At 42.9% G+C, this 21,853-nt stretch overlaps 1 protein-coding gene across 9 annotated transcripts in view; it reads left to right on the forward strand.

Annotated features, from left to right (window-relative positions):
• Positions 1–21,853, forward strand: part of LOC118371897 (choline transporter-like protein 5-B) — a 100,519-nt gene that overhangs the window by 72,899 nt on the left and 5,767 nt on the right. The window contains exons 9-23 of one of the 9 annotated variants that reach the window (XR_008075646.1): positions 8,977–9,060; positions 9,244–9,356; positions 9,668–9,805; positions 13,649–13,748; positions 13,870–13,962; positions 14,226–14,313; positions 15,608–15,870; positions 17,391–17,485; positions 17,597–17,700; positions 17,876–17,949; positions 18,086–18,156; positions 18,407–18,495; positions 18,988–19,072; positions 19,665–21,254; positions 21,287–21,692. Coding sequence is in view for 2 of the 9 variants with exons in the window: in XM_052475292.1 (XP_052331252.1) it covers positions 8,977–9,060; positions 9,244–9,356; positions 9,668–9,805; positions 13,649–13,748; positions 13,870–13,962; positions 14,226–14,313; positions 15,608–15,870; positions 17,391–17,485; positions 17,597–17,700; positions 17,876–17,949; positions 18,086–18,156; positions 18,407–18,495; positions 18,988–19,072; positions 19,665–19,777 (1,510 nt within the window). In the remaining 7 variants the exon portion in view is untranslated. Of the gene's footprint in view, positions 1–8,976; positions 9,061–9,243; positions 9,357–9,667; positions 9,806–13,648; positions 13,749–13,869; positions 13,963–14,225; positions 14,314–15,607; positions 15,871–17,390; positions 17,486–17,596; positions 17,701–17,875; positions 17,950–18,085; positions 18,157–18,406; positions 18,496–18,987; positions 19,073–19,664; positions 21,693–21,853 lie in introns of those variants that run through there. The other 8 variants (XR_008075647.1, XR_008075648.1, XR_008075650.1 and 5 more) reach the window with 8 other exon arrangements.

Below are 21,853 nucleotides of genomic sequence, written 5' to 3' on the forward strand. Positions count from 1 at the left end.
TTGATGAGCATAAAAAATATTGAATCTGTTTTAGAATAAGGCTGTAACGTAACACAATGTGGAAAAAGTCAAAGGGTCTGAATACTTTCTGAATGCACTGTATGAGGCACTGTAAGGGCAATTAGAAATGCCAGATGGGCTCATTTTAAAAAAACTATTATTGATCACTATTAATCAGAATAATTTGACAGTGCTCTTTTCGACCAATGATGGCCTGTAATCCTACCCCCGCCAACCTACAGTATGTGAATTTTCCTCCACATCTAAATGTGATGAGTTTGCGGCATTTTTTAGAGAGAAGAAAACCAACGTTAGGCTGGGTATCAGTCAAGCAAGACCTGATGAGAAGCTTGATATGTGCCCTAGACGACCATTTAAAGGCAATATGGAGTAATTTTCCCTGGTTGACACAGACATGCTCAGGAAAGTGATCTCACAACTTAAGCCTTCTACATGCCTTCTTGATCCTATTCCCAACATCTTCTTCAAAACAGTTTTTAATTGCATATCTGAAGAAGAGGCAGCCTTTAGTTATCACTCCTTGTTCACAGGCATTTTCCCCACTGCATTAAAAACAGCTATGATGGAACCCCTTCTGTCATCTAGATTCATCAGCACTTAGCAATTTTTGGCCAATTTCCAACCGTACTTTCTTAAGCAGAATTCTGGAGAAATTTGTGTTCAAACAGCTAAATATTTTTTTTATGTGCCAACTGTATCTCTGAAAAATTCCAATCTGGGTTTTGTGCCCACCACAGCACAGAGACAGCCTTAGTTCAAGTAGTAAATTATCTTAGAGCCAATACAGATGCTAAACAGCTCTCGCTACTCTTAGATTGAAGTGCTGCATTTGACACTGTTGATCATCATGTCCTTCACAGACTGGAGAGGTCTGGCCTCTCCGGTCCAGTTCTAAATTGGTTCAGGACCTATTTAACCTGTCGAGAGGTTTTTGTCATCATTGGTGAACATAACAGTGAAAAATGCTGTTCAGTAACCCCTTGGCAGCGTTATCAGAAAGCACTGCTACTCAGACGATACACCATTTTACATTTCTGTGTCATCAGAGGATTTTATCTCCATGTATAAATTATTATATTGTATTAGTGATTTAAATACGTGATATGTCTCACAACTTCCACCAGCTAAATCAAGACAAGTCCAACGTTCTTATTGTTGGAGCCAAAGTACCTTGGGAAATAAAGCTAAAACACCAGGTTAAAAACCTAGGTGTTATTTTAGATACTGATCTAAATTTGGAATCACACAGTAGAACGTGATTAAAATAGCTTTTTGCCACCCGAGGAACATTGCCAATGTGTGGCCGTTTCTCTCTCCGGCTGATAAAGAGAGACTCATCCATGCATTTATTACAAGCACACTTGACTACTGTAATGCTCTCCTGTCTGGTTTATACAAGAAAGCCATTGGTCAACTGCAAAACATACGGAATGCTGCAGCATGGGTTCTGACCAAGACCAGGCGGTGGGTGTAGCTGGTGCATGAAGTCAGGCGCAGGAGAGCAGAGATGAGTGAACAACGCACTTACTCAAGAAAATAGCACAAGTAACAGTACGAACATTAACGGTTGCCACAAAACAAGGGTGAAACCAGCACCCGGACAAAACCAAACGGAAACGTACCGACGTAAACAATAAACAATCACACATAAAGACATGGGGGGAAACAGAGGGTTAAATACATGACCAGTAATTGGGAAATGGAAACCAGGTGTGTAGGAAACAAAGACAAAACCAATGGAAAATGAAAAGTGGATCGGCGATGGCTAGAAGACCGGCGACTTCGACCGCCGAGCACCGCCCGAACAAGGAGAGGAACCGACTTCGGGTCACCTGTCACCAAAGCCTAGGACCAAGAGGCAGCTTTTAGTTATTATGCCCCCAGCCTGTTCAATAGCCTGCCAGAGAACCTGAGGGGGGCTGAAACTGTGGACATATTTAATAGATCTTAAAACAATATTTTTAGCTTTTAGCTTTTATTTTCATTGTTTTGTATTCGTTTTTTTTCTCCTGTAAAGCACATTGTGTTGCATTCCATGTCTGAAATGTGCTGTGTATATATAAAGCTTGATTAGATAGTTGGAATTTTTGTCCAAGTAAGTCCTGCTCTCCTCAACGTCCCATTGTGTTGTGAAAATGCTGTCGAGGCTGAGGGAGACTGTTGCATAAGTGGAAGACCTGTTATGGGTGATGGTATCAAATGGTTGAATATTTTTGACCAGCAGACCTGAAAGATTAACGCTGCACAAATCTGTTCACTGAGGCTTCATTGATGTTTGGTAATGTGAATGGATTGAAACCAGGGGCGCAACTTTGGTTTTAGAAGTGGATCCAGTTGGATAAACACTCCAAACAGCCTACCCGACCGCTCGGAGGCATCTGCATGGTCCTAAAGCACACGGTTGCCTCGTTTTGTATCACATTCAAATGATAAAACTGGGATGAAAAAAATGCTATTTCAAAATGTGGAGGGGGACATGACCGTTCCCAGTGAAAGTTGCGCCCCTGGCTCATATGGATTCCACTCTTGAACCCAGAGTCAACTGGACAGCTATTGCAGGGTCGGACAACTGGGCAATGAGACTCATGCCCAATAGCGTGTGGAGTGTGGATCATTCATGCATATTGAAAGCCGTCTATGCATGTCGGAATGAAAATACAACGTATGCTGTAGCTTCAGAGTAGTACAGTTAAGTGACTTTCAATAAGTTTAGATTAACTGGTGGGAATGATTACAGGAGCAATTAAGACAGATGCAGGGTCTTGATAGTTTTGTATCAATGAGTTGCCATCATTAGTGCATCAAATTCCATGGTTGCATTGATTTAAACCCGTTTGCCTTTGAAACAAGAAATTGATGACCAGTTGAATGCTTTTCCTTCATAGCCAGGTTATCGCCATGCAGCAAGGATTGGAAAGGTCTCAAACTAATTACAGTGTTTCAACCTTCGGTCCCCCCGAGTTCGCTGTTTTCAAACTAACCTTCCCACTTGAATGTGCATCATCGGTAATCTGCTGCTGCTCCTCTCTTGACTGTGGCTGTGGAAAGGAAAGGGGACAGATTACCTCCAAATGTTGTATGATGTCAATATCAAAGCCCTAATAAAGAGTAACAATGTAGCTTACAGTTGATGTACTATTGGTCTTTCAAAGCTTGAGTGTCACGTCACCTGGCTTTCATGAATGTGTTCCTTCGTCATCGTGTTCCTTCGTCATCGTGCTCCTTCGTCAACGTATTCCTTCGTCATCGTGTTCCTTCGTCAACGTATTCCTTCGTCAACGTGTTCCTTCGTCAACGTGTTCCTTCGTCATCGTGTTCCTTCGTCAACGTGTTCCTTCGTCAACGTGTTCCTTCGTCATCGTGTTCCTTCGTCATCGTGTTCCTTCGTCAACGTGTTCCTTCGTCATCGTGTTCCTTCGTCAATGTGTTCCTTCGTCATCGTGTTCCTTCGTCAACGTGTTCCTTCGTCATCGTGTTCCTTCGTCATCGTGTTCCTTCGTCAACATATTCCTTCGTCATCGTGTTCCTTCGTCAACGTGTTCCTTCGTCAACGTGTTCCTTCATCAACGTGTTCCTTTGTCATCGTGTTCCTTCGTCATCGTGTTCCTTCTTCAACGTGTTCCTTCGTCAACGTGTTCCTTCGTCAACGTGTTCCTTCGTCAACGTGTTCCTTCGTCATCGTGTTCCTTCGTCATCGTGTTCCTTCTTCAACGTGTTCCTTCGTCATCGTGTTCCTTCGTCATCGTGTTCCTTCTTCAACGTGTTCCTTCGTCATCGTGTTCCTTCGTCATCGTGTTCCTTCGTCATCGTGTTCCTTCTTCAACGTGTTCCTTCGTCATCGTGTTCCTTCGTCAACGTGTTCCTTCGTCAACGTGTTCCTTCGTCAACGTGTTCCTTCGTCAACGTGTTCGCCGTCATCGTGTTCCTTCGTCGCCGTGTTCCTTCGTCAACGTGGTCCTTCGTCAACGTGTTCCTTCGTCAACGTGTTCCTTCGTCATCGTGTTCCTTCGTCAATGTGTTCCTTCGTCAACGTGTTCCTTCGTCAACATGTTCCTTCGTCAACGTGTTCCTTCGTCATCGTGTTCCTTCGTCAACGTGTTCCTTCGTCAACGTGTTCCTTCGTCAACGTGTTCCTTCGTCAACGTGTTCCTTCGTCATCGTGTTCCTTTGCCAACGTGTTCCTTCGTCATCGTGTTCCTTCGTCAACGTGTTCCTTCGTCAACGTGTTCCTTCGTCAACGTGTTCCTTCGTCATCGTGTTCCTTCGTCATCGTGTTTCTTCGTCATCGTGTTTCTTCGTCATCGTGTTCCTTCGTCATCGTGTTCCTTCGTCAACGTGTTCCTTCGTCATCGTGTTCCTTCATCATCGTGTTCCTTCATCAATGTGTTACTTCTTTTTTATCATAATGTTTGCAAAGATTTAATTTAGTAAAACTGGAAAAGAGCACCCTCAGATTAGTGTAGTAATTAGCGTTATTACCACAGTAATTACCACAAGTTATATTTAGCAAGTTATATTTAGCTCTTAGGCCTACCTCCGTCTATGAAAGTCAATCTGAACACAAAGTTTCGTAGCTGAAAATGAAGGTGGTATTCTGATGTCCTTGTCATGAGTTGAAACTGTTTTGAAGACCGTTTCTGACAGTGTGTTCTTTGCTTCTGACAGAGTAGGGATGATGTCCTCTAACCTATCCTTCCCTCAGTCTCTGAACCAGAAAGATTTATCTCTGAGCCTCAAGCCACCAGACTCAGTGGCACTCGCTTTGTCTGCTGTACTTGTGCCTTGATGTTATGACTGCTCTATTTAAAAATATATATTTCTATATTTCTCCTTTATTTAACCAGGTAGGCTAGTTGAGAACAAGTTCTCATTTACAACTGCGACCTGGCCAAGATAAAGCAAAGCAGTTAGACACATACAACAACACATAGTTACACATGGAATAAACAAACATACAGTCAATAATACAGCAGAAAAAAGTCTATATACAATGTGAGCAAATGAGGTAGAATAAGGGAGGAAAGGCAATAAATAGGCCATAGAGGCGAGGTAATTACAATATAGCAATTAAACACTGGAATGGTAGATGTGCAGAAGATGAATGTGCAAGTAGAGGTACGGGGGCCGCAAAGGAGCAAGATAAATACAGCATGGAGATGAGGTAGTTGGATGGGCTATTTACAGATGGTCTAGGTGCAGTGATCTGTGAGCTGCTCTGACAGCTGGTGCTTAAAGCTAGTGAGGGAGATATGAGTCTCCAGCTTCAGTGATTTTTGCAGTTTGTTCCAGTCATTGGCAGCAGAGAACTGGAAGGAAAGGCGGCCAAAGGACGAATTGGCTTTGGGGGTGACCAGAAATATATACCTGCTGGAGCATGTGATACGGGTGGGTGCTGCTATGGTGACCAGTGAGCTGAGATAAGGTGGGGCTTTACCTAGCAGAGACTTGTAGGTGACCTGGAGCCAGTAGGTTTGGCGACGAGTATGAAGCGAGGGCCAGCCAACAAGAGCATACAGGTCGCAGTGGTGGGTAGTATATGGGGCTTTGGTGAATGACATCGCCAAAGTCGAGGATCGGTGGATGGTCGGATTAACGAGGGTATGTTTGGCAGCATGAGTGAAGGATGCTTTGTTGCGAAATAGGAAGCCGATTCTAGATTTAATTTTGGATCGGAGATGCTTAATGTGAGTCTGGAAGGAGAGTTTACAGTCTAACCAGACACCTAGGTACTTGTAGTTGTCCACATATTCTTAGACAGAACCGTCCAGAGTAGTGATGCTGGACGGGCAGGCATGTGCGGGCAGCGATTGATTGAATAGCATAATTTAGTTTTACTTGCATTTAAGAGCAGTTGGAGGCCACGGAAGGAGAGTTGTATGGCATTGAAACTCATCTGAAGGTTAGTTAACAGTGTCCAAAGAAGGTCCAGATGTATACAGAATGGTGTCGTCTGCCTAGAGGTGGATGAGAGAATCACCAGCAGCAAGAGCGACGTTATTGATGTATACAGAGAAGAGAGTGTGCCCGAGAATTGAACCTTGTGGCACCTCCGATGTAACACACTGAACTCTATCAGTAGTAGTTGGTGAACCAGGCGAGGCAATCATTTGAGAAACCAAGGCTGTTGAGTCTGCCGATAAGTATGTGGTGATTGACAGAGGCGAAAGCCTTGGTCAGGTCGATGAATATGGCTGCACAGTAATGTCTCTTAGCGATGGCGGTTATGATATAGTTTAGGAACTTGAGCGTGGCTAAGGTGCACCCATGACAAGCTCTGAAACCAGATTGCATAGCGGAGAAGGTATTGTGCAATTCGAAATGGTCGGTAATCTGTTTGTTAACTTGGCTTTCAAAGACCTTAGAAAGGCAGGGTAGGATAGATATATGTCTATAGCAGTTTGGGTCTGGAGTGTCTCCCCCTTCGAAGAGGGGGATGACCGCGGCAGCATTCCAATCTTTGGGAATCTCAGATGATACGAAAGAGAGGTTGAACAGGCTAGTAATAGGGGTTGCAACAATTTCGGCAGATCATTTTAGAAAGAGAGGGTCCAGATTGTCTAGCCCGGCTGATTTGTAGGGGTTCAGATTGATGTCCTTATTGTTGACTAGTCGTCTGTCATCCTCATTGTTTTGACTGGTGTAATGATATTGTTGTGACTGGTGTAATGTTTTTGTTTTGACTGGTGTAATGCTATTGTTTTGACTGGTGTAATGTTTTTGTTTTGACTGGTGTAATGTTTTTGTTTTGACTGGTGTAATGTTTTTGTTTTGACTGGTGTAATGCTATTGTTTTGACTGGTGTAATGCTATTGTTTTGACTGGTGTAATGTTTTTGTTTTGACTGGTGTAATGCTTTTGTTTTGACTGGTGTAATGCTTTTGTTTTGACTGGTGTAATGCTTTTGTTTTGACTGGTGTAATGCTTTTGTTTTGACTGGTGTAATGCTTTTGTTTTGACTGGTGTAATGCTATTGTTTTGACTGGTGTAATGCTTTTGTTTTGACTGGTGTAATGCTTTTGTTTTGACTGGTGTAATGTTTTTTGTTTTGACTGGTGTAATGTTTTTGTTATGACAGATGTAATGTTATCTTTCATCTCACCCAAATGGTGAACTTCGTATGACCACAAACCACTGTTAGGGTGACAGCTCCTTCATTTCCCATATTTTTTTCTTTACAGCAATTTTAAAGGGCCGTTTTTGTAATCTCTCAGCTTTTCGCCTGGTGGTGAACCCCTCAGGCATGGCTGGGCTCGTCTCACCCTTACACGTGATTTGTCCACCCCAGTGCCTTTCCCATATTTCCCCCTGAATGTCAAGCGCTTCAACTTTCTGTCCAAGGACAGAGCATTTCAGGCCAATTACACTTCTTACAACCAACCACTTCAACATAGCATCTATTATTTTGCTTTCGACTGGAGGTTTGGCTGAACTCCGTCTGTTAAATTCTGGTCTGTGGAGTGCATTAGGCACATTAGCACAGCACTCCATGTGTATCCACAGAGTTGGGTGAATCTGCCTTTTCCTACCAGGTCCCTATCATGTGGAATAATCTCCAAGTAATGTTTGGATGTGTTGTTGTCTCTGGGTCAGTTTAGGAGAAATGTTAGGGATTTTTATAGTGATAAAGGTGTTTGTTTTGTTTGATTGTGTATATATTTTCTATTTATTTAATTTTGTGTTTTAAATGGTCTAATTTTATTTGTTGTATCGTTCCCAGTGCACATTTGCAAATGAGACCTAGGTCTCGATGTGTTTTTCCCTGGTTAAATACAAGTTAACAAATGGTTTCATTAGTACTGATGGAGATCAGGGACTCTTTTTTCATAACAACAAAATGACGTAAGTAAATTGTATTTTGTGCTACTATAGTGATTTCTATAGAAGTACAATGGCCCAGATTAAATGAACACCTAGAGTGAGCTTTGCTCTTGACATGAGGTAGCTGTCCTCATAAAACAGATTAGTGCTTGACTCCGGAGGCATCCCACACAGTTTCAGTGGAAGGTTGGTTCTAGTCTCATGCTACTGTTGTCCACCAGTCCTGTAGAGGCTGAAAGTCTAGTGAGCAAAAGCATCGGGGAACATTTTAGTTCAGATATCTACAATTCAAATTATGAACAATATAACTTGTGTTAACGTTGCCAGTTTACCAATGCAATAATGAGGAATCACAAAGCCAGATATTTGCATGATTTTATAGAATCTCTGTAGTTACAGTGGATTTCTGATCAAAGTATTCTAGGTGGTTTTTGCTATCACCGCTTTCTCCAGCTTGTACATTGAACCGTTACCATACCCTGCTTGTACATGTAATGGGGCGGCAGGGTAGCCTAGTGGTTAGAGCGTTGGACTAGTAACCGGAAGGTTCCAAGTTCAAACCCCCAAGCTGGCAGCCGTTCTGCCCCTGAACAGGCAGTTAACCCACTGTTCCTAGGCTGTCATTGAAAATAAGAATTGGTTCTTAACTGACTTGCCTAGTTAAATAAAGCTAAAATGTAATTTTTACGGAAAGAGATTCAGGAATAATTAATAATCATTTCTTTGTCATTTCTTTGTTTAATCAGACAATTAATTGGTAACTGCTGTAGAGTAGTAACTTGCTGCTTCAGAGTCATAGAGAGCATCACTGCTTCCACTTTGATAACCCCGATGTTGACTTGTGACATTTATAAGGGAGGCCTGCCTACAACCTGTGCAGTCTCCCAGGGTTGTACAACCCCCTCATAAACTGCAATATGTCATGACCTGCTGTGTGAATGAGTGAGTCACTGTTATACAACACAGGTCAGTCAGTATAAGTCAATGTTTCTCTCTCTGTGGACATGTTCTCACTCTCTCTTTCTCCCTCCCTCTCTTTCTCCCTTCAATCTCCCTCTCGATCTCCCTTTTTTCTTTCCACAATTCTCCCACCCTACTATATTTGTCTATCCCACTCCCCCTCTTCCTCTCTCACAGTGGCATTACCAGTCTGCTAGATGCCAAGGAGGTTGGCATGAAGATATTTGAGGATTACGCCAGCTCCTGGTACTGGATCTTACTGTAAGACCTGCGTCTCTGTGCGTCTGTGAGTGCCATATGTGTGTTTTACTGTGTTTTTCACTCTGACATAAAGGTGTGTGTGTGTGTGTGTGTGTGTGTGTGTGTGTGTGTGTGTGTGTGTGTGTGTGTGTGTGTGTGTGTGTGTGTGTGTGTGTGTGTGTGTGTGTGTGTGTGTGTGTCTAGAGGTCTGGTGATAACCATGGTGGTCAGCCTGGCTTTTATCCTGCTGCTACGGTTCACAGCCGGAGTTCTCCTGTGGCTCATCATCTTTGGAGTCATCGCTGTGGTGGGCTATGGTTAGTAATACAATACAGTACACTCTGCCACTAATCAACAGCAACTTTACCCTCAGTAAAAGAGACTAATGCCGTCTTTAGTCTGAGTACAGTACCCACACTCCACCAGCCCATACCGTATTTAAGGTAACATACCGCTACTGTATATAGATTTGTGGGAGACAGTGTCCACATCTTCTAACATCCAACTGTCACCAACACCTCTCTTGTCATGGCAAACCAACACCTGCTGTCATGGCAAACCAACACCTGTTGTCATGGAAAACCCAATGTAGCAGATAACTTCTCATATCTCTCTCTCTCTCTCTCAGGGATCTGGCACTGCTACTGGGAGTTCAGTACACTGAGAGGGAAGCCACACAGCGATGGTGATGTTACCATCTCTGACATCGGCTTTCAGACGGACTTCAGGGTTTACCTGCAGCTCAGTCAAACCTGGCTCATCTTGAGTGAGTGACCATCCCTCTATTTAAGCACAGGGGGATACTATTTATTTATTTTATTTAACCTTTATTTAACTAGGCAAGTCAGTTAAGAACAAATTCTTATTTACAATGATGGCCTACCAAAGGGCAAAAGGCCTCCTGCGGGGACGTGGGCCTGGGATTAAAAATAAAACATAAATATAGGACAAAACACACATCACAGCAAGAGAGACAACAATGCTACATAAAGAGAGACCTAAGACAACAACATATCAATGCAGCAACACATGACAACACAGCATAGTAGCAACAAAACACAACAACAACATGGTAGCAACACAACATGGTAGCAGCACAAAACATGGTTCAAACATTATTGGGCACAGACAACAGCACAAACGGGAAGAAGGTAGAGACAACAATACATCACAATAAGCAGCCACAACTGTCAGTAAGAGTGTCCATGATTGAGTCTTTGAATGAAGAGATTGCGATAAAACTGTCCAGTTTGTGTGTTTGTTGCAGCTCATTCCAGTCGCTAGCTGCAGCGAACTGAAAAGAGGAGTGACCCAGGAATGTGTGTGCTTTGGGGACCTTTAACAGAATGTGACTGGCAGAACAGGTGTTGTATGTGGAGGATGAGGGCTGCAGTAGAAACTTAGAATGTGGGGGAGTGAGGCCTAAGAGGGTTTTATATAGAAGCATCAACCAGTGGGTCTTGCGACAGGTATACAGTGATTACCAGTTTACAGAGGAGTATAGAGTGCAGTGATGTGTGCTATAAGGAGCGTTGGTGGCAAATCTGATGGCCAAATGGTAAAGAACATCTAGCCGCTCGAGAGCACCCTCACCTGCCGGTCTATAAATGATGTCTCCGTAATCTAGCATGGGTAGGATGGTCATCTGAATCAGAGTTAGTTTGGCAGCTGGGGTGAAAGAGGAGCCATTACAATAGAGGAACCCAAGTCTAGATGTAACTTTAGGCTGCAGCTTTGATATGTGCTGAGAGAAGGACAGTGTACCGTCTAGCCATACTCCCAAGTACTTGTATGAGGTGACTACCTGAAGCTCTAAACCCTCAGAGGTAGTAATAACACCTGTGGGAAGAGGGGAATTCTTCTTACCAAACCTCATGACCTTTGTTTTGGAGGTGTCCAGAACAAGGTTAAGGGCAGAGAAAGCTTGTTGGACACTAAGAAAGCTTTGTTGTAGAACATTTAACACAAAATCCTGGGAGGGGCCAGCTGATTATAAGACTGTATCATCTGCATATAAATGGATGAGAGAGCTTCTTGCTGCCTGAGGTATCATGTGGAAGTAAATTGAGAAGAGTGTGGGGCCTAGGATCGAGCATTGGGGTACACCCCTGGTGACAGGCAGTGGCTGAGACAGCAGATTTTCTGACTTTATACACTGCACTCTTTGAGAGAGGTAGTTAGCAAACTAGGCCAAAGAGCCCTCAGAGACACCAATACTCCTTAGCCGGCCCACAAGAATGGAATGGTCTACCGTATCAAAAGCTTTGGCCAAGTCAATAAAAATAGCAGCAGAATATTGTGTAGAATCAAGGGTAATGGTGACATAATCGAGGACCTTTAAGGTTGCAGTGACACATCCATAACCTGAGTGGAAACCAGATTACATACCCAAGAAACCCAGTCAGTTGACTATTGGCAAGTTTTTCCAACACTTTTGATAAACAAGGCAAAATAGATATAGATCTATAACAGTTAGGATCAGCTTGATCTCCCCCTTTAGATAAAGGACGAACTGTGGCTGCCTTCCAAGCAATGGGAACCTCCCCAGAAAAGAGAGACAGGTTAAAAAGGTTTAAGATAGGCTTGGCGATGACCCAGATGTTTTTTGGGGGTCAAGTTTAAAGAGCTCTTTTAGCACCTTGGAGTCAGTGACTGCCTGATGGGAGAAACTTTGTATCGGGGCAGGTGAAAAAGAGGGAGTAGCATCGGGGATGGTTGCATTAGAAAGGGTGGGAGATGTGGAAATGTTGGACGGGCAAGGAGGCATGGCTAAGTCAAATAGGAATCCTGACTTAATGAAGTGGTGATTAAAGAGCTCAGCCATGTGCTTCATGTCAGTAACAACCACATCATCAATATTAAGGTACATGGGCAGCTGTGAGGAGGAGGGTGGTTACTGAAGGGAGCTACAGAGGGATTATTCTCCAGGTCGTTAACCATTTTCCGTATCTTCTTGGGGTTAGATCCATAGAGAGAGAACTGCTCCTTAAAGTAAATAACTTTGGCCTTCCGGATAGCCTGAGTGCACTTATTTCTCATTTTCCTGAACGATAGCCCGTCAACCTGAGTATGCGCGTGCGGAGCCTTTCGCCAAATGGAATTCTTGAGGTGGAGTCATTTTGGTGTGGCAGGTAGCCTATTGGTTAGAGCGTTGGGCCAGTAACCGAAAGGTTGCTAGATCGAATCCCCTGACATGGTAAAAATCTGTCATTCTGGCCCTGAACAAGGCAGTTAACCAACTGTTCCTAAGCCGTCATTGAAAATAAGAATTTGTTCTTAACTGACTTTCCTAGTTAAATAAAGGTTAAATAAGAAAAAAAAGATCACGGTTGAACCAGGGGCTGAAACTGTTTTTAATTAGAATTTTATGGGGTGTGGTTAACAATACCGCTGATTCTATACCATCTTACGAAGGCCAATTCATGAAGAAAGGCTTTCTCATTGAAGTTTTTTAGCAATCATCTATTACAAATCAGGACAGGTCGTTTCACTGAGCATCCATTACGACCACGGACTGTAAAACAGTGATCACTAAAGTCATTACAGAAAACACCAGACTGACACCTATCAGGATTATTTGTGAGGATAACATCGATGAGAGTAGCCTTTTCTGGGTGTTTGGAGTCAGACCTTGTGGGATTGGTAATAATCTGAGAAAGATTTAGGGAGTCCCATTGCTTTGGGACTTGGTCAGGTGGTTTAAGCATGTCCCAGTTGAGGTCACCTAGCAGGACAAATTCAGACTTAGTGTAAGGGGCCAGGAGAGAGCTTAGGGCAGGTAGGGTACAGGTCGGTGCTGATGGAGATCGAAAAAAAATAGATATTTGAAAATGTAATGCTTAAAACCAGCAAATAAAATGGTTTGGAAACAGACTTGGTGGAGACAACCGAGAACTGAAGGTGATCCTTGGTGAAGATAGCCACCCCCCCACCTTTGGAAGATCTGTCTTGCCGAAAAGGTGATAACCAGAAAGGTTAACGTCAGTGTTCAAAACACTCTTCCTTAACCACATCTCAGTAATGACCAACACATCTGAATTGGAGCTGTGAACCCACACTTTATTTTACAAGAGCAGAAATCAGTGAAGCAGATATTAGAGCACAAGTCAGAATTGGGGCTAGCAACAGTAGATGGGCCGGGGTTTACGTGCACATTTCCAGATATCATCAACAGTAACAATCACGGCACGGCATAGCACACTAGCCTGGCACAAGGCTGCCACAACTCAGTTTTCTCTGTGTGTCACAAGGTGCAGGGTCTCTCTAAGTTGCTAGGGAAGCAGTTGGGTGTGTCTGCTGGTTTTGTTCTTATTTCTCAATCGACCAATGATTTAGAGCAGGAAAACCATAGGCCTTCCTGTTAACTGTATTTTATTTATTTATTTTTATTTAACTTTTATTTTATCAGAGAGTCATACTGAGACCAAGGTCTCTTTTATAGAAAGGCCCTGAATTTACATAAAATACCAAATTAAACCTGATATTGTTTAAATTTGGCAAATCCCAGGAGGTGCTGTGGCCTGAGAGGATCGATTTTTGGGTTGTTGTCCACCTCTGCTGTAAAGGAACCATACATTTTTGAACTCAACAGTAATAATTTGTATTGCAGTGATCTCCCTATCAGTCATTGAGGCGGTCATCATAGTAATCCTGATATTCCTGAGGAGGAGAGTACGTATCGCCATCGCTCTGCTGAAGGAGGGGAGCAGGTGAGTCGTGTTCTTCACTCAGGAGATTAAGTCGGACATCTTGTTGTGTCACTTCCAATGAAACCAGCATCTGTGAGTTCAAACTTTTCTCCCCCTTTCTCTGTGTCTCTCTTTTCTCCAGGGCCATTGGTTTCATCATGTCCACTCTCTTCTACCCGATCATCACTTTTGTGCTGCTGGCCATCTGCATAGCGTACTGGGCAGTCATTGCTGTGTATCCTCTCTATGTAGGTCTTCTCATCCTCACTGTGTGTACAATTTTACACAGTTATCTTTACATGCAGCATTGCCCATTGTAGTGACACGTGAAGCATCCTGAACTGTCACCAATGGCATCATAGAGATAAAGACTGGATGAATTGAACCTATTGAAACTGCTCAACCCGTAGTGTAGATGGCTCATAGGCAGGCACACATTTTGTTTCTTATCACTGCTTATCACTGCTCCGTGTTGCCCTTGACTGGTTTTGCCCTCAGCTTCTTAGCGTCATCTGGTGATGCTGTGTACAAGGTCATGTCGACGCAGGACAAATGCATGTATGCCAACCTCACCTGTGATCCAGAGGTTGGCTTTTCTTTTTACTGTCTTCCTCTTTGTCACATTGACGTTATTGCTGTATTGCACACTCCTAGAATACTGTATGTTATTGGCCTTGAAACCCTGAATTAGAGCAGCTTATTGAAATTCAGCTCAGTGTGCTTGCCAGCAGTACAAATCACCCAGCTGTGGATACAGTTGAAGTCAGAAGTTTACATACACTTAGGTTAGATCAATAAAACTAGTTTTTCAACCACTCCACAAATTTCTTGTTAACAAACTATAGTTTTGGCAAGTCGGTTAGGACATCTACTTTCCTCATGACACAAATACTTTTTCCAACAATTGTTTACAGACAGATTATTTCACTTATAATTCACTGTATTACAATTCCAGTGGGTCAGAAGAATACATACACTAAGATGATTGTGCCTTTAAACAGCTTTGAAAATTCCAGAAAATGATGTCACGGCTTTAGAAGCTTCTGATAGGCTATTTGACATAATTTGAGTCAATAAGAGGGGTGCACCTGTGGATGTATTGCAAGGCTTACCTTCAAACTCAGTGCCTCTTTGCTTGACATCATGGGAAACTCAAAATAAATCAGCTAAGACCTAAACATTTTAGACCTCCACAAGTCTGGTTCATCCTTGGGAGCAATTTCCAAACGCCTGAAGGTACCACGTTCATCTGTACAAATAATAGTATGCAAGTATTAACACCATGGGACCACGCAGCCGTCATACCACTCAGGAAGGAGATGCGTTCTGTCTCCTTGAGATGAACGTACTTTGGTGCGAAAAGTGCTAAACAATCCTCCAAGGTATTGGAGTGGCCATCACAAAGCCCTGACCTCAAACCTATAGACAATTTGTGGGCAGAACTGAAAAAGTGTGTGCGAGCAAGGAGGCCTACAAACTTGACACCAGCTCTGTCAGGGGGAATGGGCCACAATTCACCCAACTTATTGTGGAAAGCTTGTGGAAGGCTACCTGTAATGTTTTACCCAAGTTAAACAATTTAAAGGCAATGCTACCAAATACTAATTGAGTGTATGTAAACTTCTGACCCACTGGAATGTGATGAAAGAAAGAAAAGCTGAAGTAAATCATTCTCTCTACTATTATTCTGACATTTCACATTCTTAAATTAAAGTGGTGATCTTAACTGACCTAAGACGGGGAGTTGCCGTTGTAAACTCTGTCCAAAGGTAGTGAACTGTATAGGGAATAGTGTGCCATTATAAACTCTGGCCAGAAGTAAATAGAGAAATGGGTGCGATTTCCTTCTAACCCAATAACTTACCCCTATCTCTCCCCAGAAGTTCAGTCAGACCAACGTGACCATGGTGTGCCCAGGCTCCCAGTGCACCTTTGCCTTCTACGGCGGCGAGAGCCTCTACCACAACTACATCTTTGTGCTGCAGCTGTGCAACCTGCTGGTGTTCCTGTGGCTGGTCAACTTTACCATCGCTCTGGGACAGTGCACCCTGGCCGGGGCCTTCGCTTCCTACTACTGGGCCCTGAGGAAGCCCCAAGACATACCATCATGCCCCTTGTTTTCCTCCTTTAGCAGGGCTGTACGGTAGGCTGTCTCAGTCATATAGGTTAACGTATAAGGAAGGTGAAGATGATGTTGAGTTGGACACTGAACAAAAATAGGAACTTACATGGAAAGTGTTGGTCCGATGTTTCATGAAATAAAAGATCACAGAAATGTTTCATATGCATTTTCTGCACAAATTTGTTTACATCCCTGTTAGTGAGCATTTTTCGTTTACTAAATTAGTCCATCCAGTTGACCGGTGTGGCATTTCAATAAACTGATTAAACAGCATGATCATTACACATGTGCTGGGTACAGTAAAAGGCCACTAAAATGTGCAGTTTTTTCACTATGCAATGCCACAGATGTCTCTAGTTTTGAGGGACTGTGCAAATGGTATGCTGGCTGCAGGAATGTCCAACAGAGCTGTTGCCGGAGAATTAGTGTTCAATTCTCTACCATAAGCCGACTCCAACGTTGTTTTAGAGAATTTGACAGTACGTACAACTGGCCTCACAACCGCAGACCACGTGTATGGCGTTGTGTGGGCGAGAGGTTTGCTGATGTCAATGTTGTGCCCCATGGTGACAGTGGTGTTATGGTATGAGCAATTTGAATGCACAGAGATACCATGACGAGCTCCTGAGGCCCATTTTTGTGGCATTCATCCGTCGCCTTCACCTCACGTTTCAGCATGACAATGCACAGCCCCATGTCGTAAGGATCTGTTCACAATTGCTGGAAGATGAAAATGTCCCAGTTTTTCCATGGTCTGCATACTCACCAGACATGTCACCAATTGATCATGTTTGGGATGCTCTGGGTTGACGTGTACAACAGCGTGTTCCATTTCCCGCCAATATCCAGCGACTTCGCATAGCCATTGAAGAAGAGTGGGACAACATTCCACAGGCCACAATCAACAGCCTGATCATCTCTATGCGAAGGAAATGTCACGCTGCATGAGGAAAATACTGGTCACACCAGATACTGACTGGTTTTCTGATCTACGCCCCTACCTTTTTTTTAAAGGTATCTGTGACCAACATATGCATATCTGTATTCCCAGTCATGTGAAATCCATAGATTAGGGCCTAATTAATTTATTTAAATTGACTGATTTCCTCAGTAAAGTTGTTGAAATTGTTACATTTTGCTTTTATATTTTTGTTCAGTATAGTTTATAATGGCACATCTTGCTTCGAGAGATATTCCCTAAGGGAGTTATCCTAGTACTGCACTAATAAACTATTTCAGATTCTCCATTAAGCCTTTAAATCCAAGATGAGGTATAATCTGTGAGGAAACTGGTCCTACATGTGTTGAGGGTTTTAAACCTACGATGGGAAGTGTGTGTGTGTGTGTGTGTGTGTGTGTGTGTGTGTGTGTGTGTGTGTGTGTGTGTGTGTGTGTGTGTGTGTGTGTGTGTGTGTGTGTGTGTGTGTGTGTGTGTGTGTGTGTGTGTGTGTGTGTGTGTGTGTGTGTGTGTGTGTGTGTGTGTGTGGTGGATATACAGCTCTATTTTGTATTAGTAATACAGTGTATTGTGTATCTCCCAGGTACCACACAGGCTCTCTGGCATTTGGCTCTCTGATCCTGGCCTTTGTGCAGATGTTTCGCATCGTTCTAGAGTATCTGGATCACAAACTCAAAGGTGGGTTTTCTGCTCGTACTTAACCCACTGCCTTTCGTATGTTTACATACAGTACTGTATATTTATTTATATGGCATGTTTTCTTGAAGATGATCATCATGTATTTTTCAGGTGCTCACAATGCTTTTGCCCGTTTCCTGATTTGCTGTCTCAAATGCTGCTTCTGGTGCCTGGAACATTTCATCAAGTTCATGAACAGGAACGCCTACATCATGGTGAGTCTGGGTAGCTTCTGTCAAAATATTTTTCAATACCATCCATCCAGTACCTTTGAGGCATTTCAGTAGTTAGTACACCCATTACTATTGTGATCATGCTATTTGATAACCATCTCACAGAAAGTGTTGGAATCGTGAATAACATGGTCTTACTTTGAATTTCTCACCCTAGATGGCGATATATGGGAAGAGCTTCTGCACTTCGGCCAAAGATGCTTTCTTCCTCCTGATGAGGAACGTAGTAAGGTAAGACAAGGTCTTTTGTATCGGTTCATTTGATTGTCTGTCCCTCAGACAGTTTTTTGTGTCTGTCTGTCTTTCATGGTGGTGACTGTCTCTCTCTGGGCTTCTGGGCTCCTCCAATGAGGTGTCTCCTCTGTAGGGTGGCAGTGCTGGATAAGGTGACAGACTTTCTCCTCTTCTTGGGAAAAGTGCTTATTTCAGGGAGTGTTGGTGAGTTCCCTTTCCCACACACTGGTGATAACCTTGTGGTATGTTTAACTATGAGGGCTGATGTTAAAATTACCCAATGCATGAACAAGACTAAACAAACAACACACGCTGGAAAATAGTACCATAACGTACTCGGCAGAGGCGTTCTCTATAAGACAATGCCCATAGATACTATGTTACACTAATTGTACATTTGTCAGTGTTTGCTCAGGTTGTTATTTTGTTATTAAGGATTCCGATCCCCCCCCAGGTGTTCTAGCATTCTTCTTCTTCACCCGTAAGATTCCAGTTATTCAAGAGGAGGTGCCATCACTAAATTACTACTGGGTCCCCCTACTGGTAAGAAATAGACTTACATCATATGAGTCAGCATTGCTTGTTGATAAATGTGCCCACATACGTAGGTTCTGTTTGCTTGTAGCCGAACTTGGCTAGGCGAAGCGACTTCTGTGCTCTCATACTCCCTAAAGACATTCGCTTGAATAACTAGAAAAAAACACCAATGTTAATGTTGTTCGCACAATTTTACATTTAGCTAAGATGTTTGGTGCAGAAAAAATGTGCATGAAAACTAGTCATCACTCGTTGAATGACAAACACTTCACGTTCTCACTCTGACTAGGAGTATTACTATTGTCTAATCAACTAAACTTCGACTTGCCTCAAGAAATGTTTTTGTCTGCACAAACAGCTGGAACAAAAACTCCCGAAAACCAAAAATACACAAACGTCACACAATTTTGTGATAATATATGCGTAATCTGTTTTGACTGGGAAGCATACGGTAAGCTTTATTGTGCTTACTGACTTGGACTTTTCTGCCATTGTCAGACGGTGATATTTGGATCCTACCTGATCGCCCATGGCTTCTTCAATGTCTATGCTATGTGTGTGGACACCTTATTCCTTTGTTTCTGTAAGTACACCATTCATCTCTTTTAAATGCAGGCCAGTCTGGAGTGTGAGGGTGTTTATATGATACACAGGGAGTACACTCCAGGGTTTGTGTTGGAACTGACTGCAGCGTTGTGAGCTAATTGAATGCTTCCTCATTTCTACTTCATGTTGCTCTCTATTATATCAATAGCGGTGTACAGTTTTCTTCATAAGACAGAAAAAGGTTGTTCTTGCACTGCGTGATTTTTTTTTTTTACACTACTGTCATTGTTTTACCAATTCAATCATTTATATTGCATGTTCTTGCAGTGAATACTATTGTATAGGGCCTGTGCTATATGCATTATATTTATCAAACTTTTCCTCTGCTGCATACTAATCACTGAACCAGTTGGCTATAATGCACTGGCCATTTTGGCTGACTGAAACCTATATCAACTTTTTTTCCTAATTAATTTCCCTGCTTGGCTTTCTAAATCGTTTGGCTCAAACTCCTTTCTCTTTCTCTTTCTGCCTTCCTACCTATACGTTGTCTGCTCCTCTCCTCCTCGTCTTTCCTCCTTTTCTCCTCCTCTGTGACAATGCTTTGTCTTCCGTCGGTCCTGGATCAGGTGAAGACCTGGAGAGGAACGACGGCTCGCCCCTCAAGCCCTTCTACATGTCCCCTCAACTGCACAGGATCCTCCGCAGAGAGCAGGGCTCCAAGCTCTACGCTTCCTCCTGATAGGCCACAACACTGAACCTCTTTCTCCTGATAGGCCACAACACTGAACCTCTTTCTCCTGATAGGCCACAACACTGAACCTCTTCTCCTGATAGGCCAAAACAATGAACCTCTTTCTCCTGATAGCCAGAACACCTGATACACCGAAGGACTGTCCCATTCAGCATCTGTGTGTGGGGGTGATTGTGTTCTGGAGGATACTAGAGCAGGGCCTTATGGCTGGGCTGGACTCATGCATGGAGGTGACCTGACTGGTCAGGACTGACCAGGAAGGCCTTGGCAGGACATGGCAGGACCCAAGAGGGTGGTGTATGTGGGTGGGGTTTAGAAAGAGGCGGAGCTCTGTTCAACTTCCTCCCTCTCACCGCCTGCACCGCCGCTGATACTTCTAATATTAGCCTTTTTTCTCTGCTGTGCTTCTGTCCCTTTCTTTGTTGTGTCGAGACTCTGCTGGCCTCTGCCTTACTTAGAGAGCGCTGCAGCATCACAGTGGACATGGGTGAAATTGCCATTAGCCCAATACACTGCAAGAGGCACATACACTGCAGAAGGAGATCTCTGTATTTCGGATGCAATTGGTGTAGTTTTGCAGATGGTTGTGGGGTGATGCAAGGCAAGGGCGCCCCCATGTGACACTACTGTGTTTGTGCAATGGTTCCATGTACTGTAATGTAAGGTCACGTGTAGGGTGAAGTTGCCCTTCGACACTGATCTTGGGTCAGTTTAGCATTTTCCTCAACAATGGTTAGGATTGGGGAAGCTAATCCTAGATCTGTACCAAGGGGAAACTTCATCCCTGAGCTATTTTTAGGCGCTCTCATGTGTTGGAAAATAACCCTGAGGTGGCTTTTCTGTCTAGCATGATTATTTTAATGGCTGTTTAGTCTTTGGTTGAAGAGGCACTTTTGGTCCACCATATTTATTGGCACTGTTACAGACACAGTTCAAAACTTAACGTGCAATGCTACGGATAGATAAACTTGACATACTCCTGGGGCGGCAGGTAGCCTAGTGGTTAGAGCATTGGCCTAGTAACTGAAAGGTTGCAAGATTGAATCCCCAAGCTGACAAGGTAAAAATCTGTTGTTCTGCCCCTGAACAGGCAGTTAACCCATTGTTCCTAGGCTGTTATTGAAAATAAGAATTTGGTCTTAACTGACTTGCCTAGTTAAATAAAGGTCAAATAAATTAATACAAATTACATGGTTACAGACCCTTGTAGGATGTTTTGGTTTTACACTGTCAGGTGTAACACTAGATATTGGTTTTACACTGTCAGGTGTAACACTAGATATTGGTTTTACACTGTCAGGTGTAACACTAGATATTGGTTTTACACTGTCAGGTGTAACACTAGATATTGGTTTTACACTGTCAGGTGTAACACTAGATATTGGTTTTACACTGTCAGGTGTAACACTAGATATTGGTTTTACACTGTCAGGTGTAACACTAGATATTGGTTTTACACTGTCAGGTGTAACACTAGATATTGGTTTACACTGTAAGTGACAGTTATAATGTAGGCTCAGGGAGGTCAAGACTTCTGAACACATTTGATGCTCATGGTGAACGATTTGAATGGACCCTGACACCTTCCAGGGATTCCGACTGCAGTTGCTAGTAAATGTGCCTAGTTCTAAATGGAGAAATGTTCCTCTTTATTGTTTTGTGGTTTTACGATCTACCACCGAGAACCTTTTGAAATACCATTTATAAAAGGATGTTAAAGCCATTTTTGGTATTTTTATATGGAATAGTGCAGAACTGCAGTAGTACGGTTTTTAATACTAGGTACTGTAACACACATCTGTTCTGAGGATATTTAATGTTTTTGTACAGGATAACTCTTTTTGTATCAATGACACCATGAAAATGTGAAATCTTTTTTTAAATAAATGTGAATGATTTCATTAGCAAATTTTCGAGGCAATTCATATCTAATTTGTATATTGTATTTAAGGGTTAATGACATTATAAATTGATAGTTGGTTTGGGATATTCAAGGTTTTTGGGGTAGACCTGTTATCAAACAGTGGGTTTGAGGAAATCAGAGGTGTCTTGTTTGGGATCAAG

This window comes from Oncorhynchus keta, chromosome 22 (genome assembly GCF_023373465.1).
Source record: "Oncorhynchus keta strain PuntledgeMale-10-30-2019 chromosome 22, Oket_V2, whole genome shotgun sequence".
NCBI lineage: Eukaryota > Metazoa > Chordata > Actinopteri > Salmoniformes > Salmonidae > Oncorhynchus > Oncorhynchus keta.